General features: G+C 37.6%; 2 protein-coding genes across 2 annotated transcripts; one reads left to right on the top strand and one right to left on the bottom strand.

The window, feature by feature from the left end:
- The first annotated feature begins 2,126 nt into the window (after nucleotides 1–2,126).
- LOC121988364 lies at nucleotides 2,127–6,399 on the top strand. The gene is made up of 3 exons (XM_042541734.1): nucleotides 2,127–2,303; nucleotides 5,780–5,887; nucleotides 5,967–6,399. Exons 1-3 carry the CDS (start codon nucleotides 2,238–2,240, stop codon nucleotides 6,180–6,182), a joined length of 390 nt encoding a protein of 129 aa, XP_042397668.1. The 5' UTR covers nucleotides 2,127–2,237; the 3' UTR covers nucleotides 6,183–6,399.
- A 1,762-nt stretch (nucleotides 6,400–8,161) lies between these two features.
- Nucleotides 8,162–9,307, bottom strand: LOC121988363 (probable ribose-5-phosphate isomerase 2). Its single transcript, XM_042541733.1, has one exon. The coding sequence runs from the start codon at nucleotides 9,210–9,212 to the stop codon at nucleotides 8,373–8,375; it is 840 nt and encodes a 279-aa protein (XP_042397667.1). The 5' UTR covers nucleotides 9,213–9,307; the 3' UTR covers nucleotides 8,162–8,372.
- Nucleotides 9,308–9,708: the final 401 nt, after the last annotated feature.

Raw genomic sequence — 9,708 nt, 5'->3', positions numbered from 1 at the left:
TAAAATTACATAAGTTTAATTAAATATAGATTATTAATAATTTTCTTAATGCCGATCTCATAAATATGGACGGAGATATATGTAGATATACATGCGTCAATTATATAGTAGAGTAAACTCCATATCGTTAATTTCTAAAAATTAGCTCCTGACTATATTTACATAAAAATATCATACGATTATCGTATGTATGTAGTACACCTGAGAATTATATAAGTTTAATTAAAACTTTATGCCTTGGTTGCACAGTCCCTCATGTGTCTCGCCACACCTAGAGACGGAGCTACATATGGCTTGTCCTAGGCTATAGCCTAGCCCATATTTACTAAATTTTATTAAATTAATCGTTGTTAATCTACAAGAAGATCAAAGCTAATGTCAAAATAGTAGCTGACATTTCATTGCGGGCACCCATGTATAAATTAATATTTAATGTGGTCCAATTTAATTAATTAAAACGGTAATTTTGTTAGAAAGATTGAGATATTTGAAAGTAATTTTGATGTTACTAGTGAAGATGTTAAATTAAAATTAGATTGAGCTTGAATAAAATTCATCGGATTAATGTAAAGACTATGTTGATTTAAATTGAGATTAATTCAAATTTGATTTGATCAAAGACTGAATCAAATTTAATTAAATTAAATCGATTTAAAATGAGTTAGTAATTTTTTTAAAAAACTTATTCTATTGTATCTTTTACTTTTTATTCTCTTCTACTATACAAGCTCGCTCCTATTGCCTTACGTGCAAGCCTACGTGCCGATTCTTTTGATCTTCTCGTTCTTTCTTTCTATTTTTTTTTCTTTCCAACCATCGTATAATTATTTTTCCCTTTTCCAACAACAACTTTCTTTTCTTCTTCCTCTTCTCAAGGACAACTATCCTCCTTTCTTATCTTTTTATTATTTTTCAGCGGACCAATAACAATAACTCTAAACCTTAGGTAAATACAGGTACATAGCTGAAAGCGCATAGCCGAGATGTTAACCCCAGACAATGACACCCCGAGGATTGAACCCTGGACCTTTCGACTACGAAATCATACGCCTCAAACTGTGCTACGCCATGGGAACAGCGGCTCCTTTTCTCATGGTCGTAGCTAGGTGACATCATCAGAAATAGAGATTAAGATTTTCATTCTCTTTTGCTATCGTTCTCCTACTTATTTTGTTATTTTTTTTTCTTAGCAAGTAAACTAATTGTCCTGTTTAATTTACCTTGGTGTTTTGATTCATTTTGTTTTTCATCTTTGATCGAATGCCAAAATGAGAAGAGTAAGTCGCCATAGTAATAAAACTTATTTAATACAATAATTAATAAATTATTAATTTTTTATTTATTTAAAAATATAATTTGAATTATTTTAAAATGGGCATTTAGTTCTCCTAACTATAAGAGCATCCATAATAAAAAATATTTAGAGAGGATATTTATTTTTTAAAATATTTCTAATCTTAAATATCCTCCATTGGAAGGATATAGGAAATTTGAAATCATCAAACATACTCACATAGAGTATGTCTGTTGATTTCTCTCTTATTTTTTTTTTTAAAAATATTTAATGTTAGAATATTTAATAAGTAAGGCATTTAATAGATGAGTTATATAAATATTTTATTTATGAGATTTAAAATATTTGATGAAATATTGATGAGAAATATTTAATCTCTATTTTCTAATTTCTGAATCCCATAGAAGGATGCGTGATGCCACTGTCGTAGGGCTCCAGTCACCACGCAAGCATTGACGGCTCGTGGCGCCACTAGAAGCAGCACATGCCGTTGATTTTTTACCTCTAAAAACTTAAAGGTTTTTTTTATTAGAACCATTATTATTATTATTATTATTAAATAAATTAATTAAAAAAATAAAGGGTCTAATTGCACTTAGACCCTTTTAGATTCATTAAAATTTTATTTTAATTTATTTAGCTTGACTTCAATTGAATAGCTAGTATTTTAAATTTGTTTACTTTATTAAAACTATCAATTGAACATTAGATATTTTATAATAATTAGTGGGTGATTTAAAATATTTACTTATCTAAAAAACGCTTCGCTCTATTAATATATCGTTTGTTAAAGGGAAAAAAACGGAAATTGCTTAATTGCATCCCTCGGGCTTCCGAACCGAACCGCCGATGTCAAACCGGTCTTCGCCGTTCCAACGCCCGAGCTATAAAGAGTAAACGGCAACTCGCAGGGAGAAAGATTGCGAAGAGGAAGGTTAGGAAGATGATGGCGGAAGAGGGAAAACCCGACACCCAGCTGTTCCAGCTTCTCTCTACCCTCCTCGAACAGGTCTCTCTCTCTCTCTCTGCTCGTCGAATTTCTTTTCTTTGTCAGAAAACCATCTGATCCAATCTTTGGATTAGTGTTTTTTTGTTTATTGGTTTTCAAGATTTTAACTTTCATGGTCTAATGCCTTTTTAGGACCATAGATTTTTATTGGAATGACTAATTCGTGTACTGATGTATGATTTAGTTCTTGGTTCGTTCATATGCCTGATCGATCATTTAGGGTTTAAATCGTTGCCTCTTCGCAGACAATTGGCATCATGTCCTGCTTGAATGTGAGATTATTGTCCGTAACAAAAAATATATATTTTGTTTGGTCTTTTGGGCGATACTGAGTTTTCATGGGTCAACTTCTTGTTCTGTTAGAAAATTTCCCAACTAATGTTTAGCATTTCTGACCTAGTTGTTGTGATGAGGATGAAAAAGTCAATCGAAAACCAAACAACTCATTGCCCACGGATTCTACACGAGACCCCTAACTTTCACCTAGGTTTCTCCGTCAACACCAACAGAGAAGATATTGGAATCTCTTTTCTTAATGCTCCATGGAAACCTAAGTTTACATTGAAGACCCTCATATCTACAAGCTTTACGGTATTCCGTAGTCGCAAAAGCATCCAGGGCATCGTCTAAGGACCAGAATGCTCCCAAGGTGAGAAACTCGCAGCTTCTTGTTGTGCAATCAAAATCACCAAAAAACCTTAAATTTGGGTTTCTGGGTGCTGGGTATTGTTGTTCTGCACTGCCCGGTGTCCTTGCCAGCCAAAATTACCTTGACTCATTTGGTGGATTGTGATTAGGAAATCTGTACTGCCTGTTTAGAGCATCTATTTATGACATGGATTCTATTTTCTGATGTGAATATGGTAATCGGGTATATCATAAATTGAAGAAGCATGCCAATTCTTTTGAAGACATGTTTAATTTGCGTATCAACAGAGCATTGAGGATCTGTAACATCAGCCTGTGCCACCCTTGAGTCTCACCTAGTCCCTGCTCATCTATTGGTTGATCTATGGGTTTGGGTTTCTAATCATCTGATACTATCAGACTACCAGGATTAAAGGAAGATGGAGCTGTGGCATACATTTTGTAAAAGAGACGTACATGTTTATTGATATTGAATGATATTTGCTCAGCACAAGAAGATTCGCCAATCCAATTGCTCCTTGAAGGCAAAAAGCTTCTATTAAGCTATTGCTTTATGCAGGCTCACCCAAGTAATTAATTTCTTCTTTCATAGTATCTCAATCCAACAATTCACATTCACCATGTAGCAAGAATGAAGAGACCTCCTTTTCTTTTCCTCTGCCACATTTTAATGGAAAATGGGCCAAGGTCTTTTGAATATGTTTTTCTATCCGATTATACTTTTACTGTAAAAATTCTGAAGTCTGAATTGTGGTTGAGATTTTAGGACCTCTGTTTCATCTCTTTAATACTCGGATTAGGTACCCTCTGTGTGTCTGTAGCTGCAACTAGCCTGGTGCTTCTATATTTGTGCAAAAAGGGAATGGGAGGTTTTCCATACATGTAAGCCTTGTTTGCTGGGTAGAATAGAGGATAGCAAAAATAATTGAGTTAACTTTGAAGGGAAATTAAATAGGGATGATAGAAATTGATAGAAAGAGGCAAAAAAGAAGGGCGGAAAGAGATGAATTTCTCTTATTCTCCCTGGGTACCAAGCAGGTACAAAACGAAAATGATTGACCGCCCAGCAAACACTGATCGTGGATGTCGACTTGTCAGCTAACGTGCTCCTTTCCTACAATGTTTACCATTTTTGGGAAAAAGAAAATGATTTGTCTCGTGCCATTTCTTCCCAACTAAACGAGGCTTTCTAATCTCACTTTTTTCTTTTCTTCCATTTGTCTTCAAAAGTGAACAGGGGTTACATCTCTATAGTTCAGTGCTCACTTTGTCTTGCTATTTTCTTCTCTTCTTCTTCTACCTCAAAACAGATAGCTATTTGTACCTAAGGACTCCGTTGAATTAAAAATGAGTGATGGCTAAAGTTTAGCTACTCAATTTTTTTGATTCCCATTCTTTCTCTGAATTATGTTCAAATTTTTTCAAAAGTACATAGACACCGACACTTTCTGATTAAAAATAAAAATATCAATAGGAAATACCATTAAACCTGTTAGAGAAACTAGGATGTCTACATATATTGGACGGATGGATATTTAATAGAAGTAATTTTAACTATAAACAAGTTATTCCATATTCTGAAAAGCTAGACAGCATCACCGATCACACTTTATGTTTTCATATTTATTCTAATTATTTCATACTTGTTTCTCTAAAAGGAAAATTCAGTAATGTATTTTCCAAGCAACATTAATCAATTGTCTTCTTGTTGTATAGTTTTGGGTATTTATCCCTAATTTGCATTACAATATTGGAATTTGAATGAAAACATGGTAATATCGTATTTACATACTGGAATTAGAATGAAAAACTATGTTTCATGGAAGTTAAAATTCAAACACCATCTAACCCTTCCCTATTTGCGTTATGTTTTATCCTACTTCTATCTTATTCATTTTATTGTTCTACTGGCCATTCTTAAAATTATGGGTTGCGTTAGTTCCTTTTAGTTGCTTCATGGATCTTCAAACAGCTTATTATATTTATGTTCGTCAAGAGGAATTGGTATGGCTATTTATTCAATATGGATCCCTTTTTAATAGTTCAGTAAGCCTTTTAGAGTAAGTGATTGTCTGTTTTTAACTTGATAAGTAGGTGGGTTTTCTTAAGAATATTTCTGATGCTAATGATAAAAGAAACTATATATACCCATTGAGTTAATCCATGTCTTGGGCTTGAGTGAATCTAGTTGAGTATGCCCATCCACATGTGAGGAGCAGTGATAAGAATTTATGAAGAATAGGTTGAGCGCTTTCCTAATAGTTTAAGGTTTTGTTTTGAGTAATCAATCAATTTGAGTTTCCTCTATCTTCTTTTCCAGTTCAATTAATTGTGTTAATAAGTAATTATGGTTGCCCAAGTCAAAAGAGAACTTTTGATTCAATTTCTAATTATGTATTTCGATTTTTGTCAATGTTAGAGTTGAAGTTGTGAGAAGTCAAGATAGCAACAAAAGTATACATGAGAGTGAATCAATACACTAGAGTATTGCTAACAATGCAACATGATATAAAGTCCAGTGGTAGGATAAGGTCCATTCGAAACAGTGGGGATTTATGGCTTCTTGTTATAGCTGTTTATCATTTTCCAAATTATTTTCCCAAAGTTATGGTTGCTGTTGACCTTTTGGTAGGCATGTGGTAGTTCTAAATATTGGTACTCCATTACATGGATATTCTGGAATAACTTGAATGTAAACCTATGACAACTCATGTCTTAGATTTCGTGAAATCATAGTCTAGGGCGCATAACATGATGTTTTTAGGCCGCGAAGCTTTTTTTTTATTTTTTGCTCTTCCATGCTTGTTGATTAAAGGAAACATGTGCAGGTGGAATCCTTAAGCAACCAAGAAGAAGTTGAACTCCGAGCCAAAATTGAAGCGCTTGGTATTGAAGTCACCAAGGTCCCTCCTAAACCATCTACTAACCTTGATGAGGTATCTAAAAATTCACTAAGTTCTGTTCATCTTTCCTGAATACATTTGTCACTGGATCTTCTATGTTAATTGCCTCTAGCTCCAAATAGCTGCGGAGTTGGACAAGCTCTCCGCAAAACTTGATGAAGTCGACCAGATGATATCTTCAGCTATGGCTGCAGATCCTCAGGTCCAGTCTCTCCTTAGCAGCACCGCTGATGTTTGGATGCCAGTTATCACTGCAAATGCTGATGAAAGGCGAGCTTTCACAGTTAGTGAGAATGAGAACAGCCACGAGGGCTTTCACAGTCAGTGACGCAAGAATAGCCATGAGGAGCAACCAGTTCTTTCCAGTCAATTTATATTTTTATGGTTTATGAAATAGGAATAAACTTGTTTATTAATTCTCAATGATGTAATATTAAACTTGAGTATACAATTAGTATAAAGGTTGTATAAGAATGGACTAGTGACTAAGCTGAACACATTGTAATGGCAGTGTTGGAACATATTTAAGGTGTTCTTTTCATCCATGTCCACAGTTGGCACATTGTAATGACACTGTTGGAACTTTAAATATGTGTGAGCTTAGAGAAAAATTAAAAGAAAATTTATTCTTTCCAACATACTACTTGGGATCAAAATTATTAACAAAAATGCCAACTTGAAGACTTGATTTTAGTTTGATTTACAAAAATGTCAACATGCTCAAATCAGATTGAGATTGTCCCAAGCTATAAACAATTTCTTTCTCTAACAAAACTTGAGAATTTTCAATGCATGGAAGCCGGTTGGCTGGTTCCCTTGGATCCATTATGTGACAGTAATCTTTCGTCGTTGTACTGGCTCCCTGGCCAACTTTGAATAACTTGGCTTGGAGTGAGTATAGAGGGAGCAAAATGGGTACAAAGGGAGTAAGCGTTCTTAATGATTTTTATATTATATTATGGAGCATATAATAGGATATTATAAAATACTTGTAAGTGCACCTATTTTAGTGTTAAGTGAGTCTTTCAAAATTATAAGCACTTATAAATCTTCAAATATTTTCCATGGCAAAAATGGACATGACAATGAACCCGATGGTTCAAAGTCACAAGTTAGTCGTATTTGAGATTTAAAACTTATTCATAATTTCATTCAGGTAGGAGATTAATCAACATAAATCAATAGTATATAAAATTAATAGAATAAGGAATTAGATTCACATACACCGAACTTTACCAGTTCGAGCCGTCGATTTATTGACAAGCTAATTGATCTTAATTATCCAGGCATCATTGACAATTTCCAACAACAGCCAAATGATAAGTAATAAAAAATAAAGTATATCGAAAACAAGATGACCATCTTCAAAATGATAATCATAGATCTGGAAGAAATAAGATACTAGCATAGATAGAAATAAGCTAATAACTAACTAATAATAAACAAGCATAAAGTATCAAAAAACAACAAATATGATCATGCATCTCATACGTAATAATAACCAGTACTTTGGTGATACTCGACTGATTGGGATGAACGATATCATCTTTTGTTCCAATAATAACCAACATTTATGTGTAGGAGGAATAAACAATTGGGGAAGTGATGCTTCCAAATGGTTAGGTTCAACCAAGATCTTTTGATAGATAGGTTTGACAAAGAGTTTAAATTAAATTTGACTTGTATTTTTGATGTGTACATTAAATGTACAAGGACTGGATATAGTGCACATGGAGCAGAGCTCATAGAGCTGGTTAACTTGACAAAGCTAGTTTGTGCTGAATTACTAGAAGGTTTTGAATGAATGTTCGACCTTTGGCGGAGCTTGGAGGACATTATAGCTAGGGCGAAGAGCATTGAGCGTGTTGTGGATGTCATTGTGAGATTGATTGTGGGTTTGATGATTCTAAGGCCTAGGACGAGATAAACTCAAAAGGCAAAGAGGATCAAATGGCATAGGATAAAATTAGAGAGCTTAGTGCATCTCATGGACTAGAGCCTGATAAGGTGAACTCCAAGGAGACTTGGTACAAGATGAATAACTGAAAGACAAAGATGATAAAAAGGGTATGAAGCAAGCTTAGAGAACTAGCTAAAAAACAAGTCCGGGTAGTTTGGTGCATCTAATGAATCAAAGACCTAGGACACCTTCAATGTTTAGAAAATTTAATTATAAGTTTCATCTATATTATTAATTTTGAGATGAAAGAGTAACTTTAAAATGTCACTACCCCTCTTTAGAGAAAGGTCATCATCGCCAATATTAATTGCATGCAAGACCCTAATACTTAGATAAACAAAAAAAAATTAAATAAAGAAATTTAATTAATAAAAATATAATTCCTGTGAAAACATCCTCCTATCAATTCCAGCAACATGAAGCCCAAGGACTAGATTTAGAACCCTAAACAAGCTTCGTGGCGATAGCAACTAAATTCCTGCAACAATTAGCCTTGGTTTTTTTTTTTTGGAATTTAAAAAAAAAAGAAGGAATTTTGATCCCAAAGAGCAAACGAATTCATGTCTCCTTGTTCACCACCACCGTCGCCCCATCCTTCCGGGCGATGATCACCGACGACGCCAATCCCAGGAACATCCCATGCTCCACCACACCAGTAATCCTCAGAATATCATCGCTGATACGACTGAGATCGCCATGGATTCCGTCCTCGAAGAACAAATCGACAATGTAGTTCTTGTTGTCGGTCACGAATGGCTCGAATTCGGCCCCTTTCTCAGCAAAGGCGCTGGCTTTGGCGTCCGTGGAGGCGGCCCTGAGCTTGAGGTTGAACCCGGGGACGGCGTCGAAGACATTCTGGAGGCGGCGGAGAGTTAGGGCCCAGCCGAAGGGGATGACCTCGACGGGGACGGCGAGGCGGCTGGCGCCGAGCCGGGGGACGAGCTTGGATTCGTCGACGATGACGACGAAGCGGCGGCTGGCTGCCTCCACCATCTTCTCGCGGAGGAGCGATCCGCCTCGTCCCTTGACGAGGTTGAGGGCAGGGTCGACCTCGTCGGCGCCGTCGATGGAAAGGTCGACCACGGGGTGGGCGTTGAGGTCCGTGAGGGGAATGCCGGCGGTTGCGGCGCGAGCGGCGGCCCACTCGGAGGTGGGGACGCCGACGACGCCGCGGAGGGCCCCGCAGCGGAGGAGGTCGCCGACGCGGTCGATGGCGTGGGCGGCGGTGGAACCGGTGCCCAGACCGAGGACCATGCCGGATTGCACGAGCTCCACGGCTCGGTGGGCGGCGACGCGCTTCAGCTCGTCCTGGGAGGAGGGCGTCGAGGCAGAGGGAGGAGGCGCCGCGGCGGCGAGGGGGAGGTCGGCGTGCGGGAAGCGGCGCAGACGGATTGCCATGTCGACCGTCGAAGAGCAAACGACCGGCGTTTTGGATCAACTCTCTCGGATGGTTCGACGGGAGGCGGGAAGAAGAACGCGGGGAACGAGAGGCGCGCCCTGGAGAAGAAATATAGACAATTGTGCGTGTGATCCAATATCTTTAATAAAACAGAATGGCTGATTTCAATACCACGTGTGCGGGCCACACAGCAGACGTGTTTGATTTATCATTGGCTGTTTACTTGTATCGTGTCCATCAGGAAGAGCTGATTATGAGGGACCAATAAATTGGAACGGAGTGGAGGCGAGACCACCGCCCCGCAAAGCGGTGGAACAAGGAAACACGGCGGGACCTTAAGATCAACGATCGAGATTTTATGCACGAGTCATCTGACGGATCCAGTGAGCGGATGGAGAAGAGATATGGTCAAAGACGAATCAGCGGCGCGCTGCGCGTGGGCTCCACAAAGATATGGAGGTGAAAGCGCGGGATCGAAGGCGCTCTTCATCTAGA

Source organism: Zingiber officinale, chromosome 6B (genome assembly GCF_018446385.1).
Source record: "Zingiber officinale cultivar Zhangliang chromosome 6B, Zo_v1.1, whole genome shotgun sequence".
NCBI lineage: Eukaryota > Viridiplantae > Streptophyta > Magnoliopsida > Zingiberales > Zingiberaceae > Zingiber > Zingiber officinale.
This window is presented reverse-complemented; position numbering and strand designations above follow the sequence as displayed.

Excerpts from the sequence above, each read along its gene's own strand:
- LOC121988363 (XM_042541733.1), bottom strand. The coding sequence starts at position 9,212 with ATGGCAATCCGTCTGCGCCGCTTCCCGCACGCCGACCTCCCCCTCGCC.
- LOC121988364 (XM_042541734.1), top strand. The coding sequence starts at position 2,238 with ATGATGGCGGAAGAGGGAAAACCCGACACCCAGCTGTTCCAGCTTCTC. Across the intron at positions 2,304-5,779 it reads TCTCTACCCTCCTCGAACAG|GTGGAATCCTTAAGCAACCA; the intron begins GTCTCTCTCTCT and ends AAACATGTGCAG. Across the intron at positions 5,888-5,966 it reads CATCTACTAACCTTGATGAG|CTCCAAATAGCTGCGGAGTT; the intron begins GTATCTAAAAAT and ends AATTGCCTCTAG.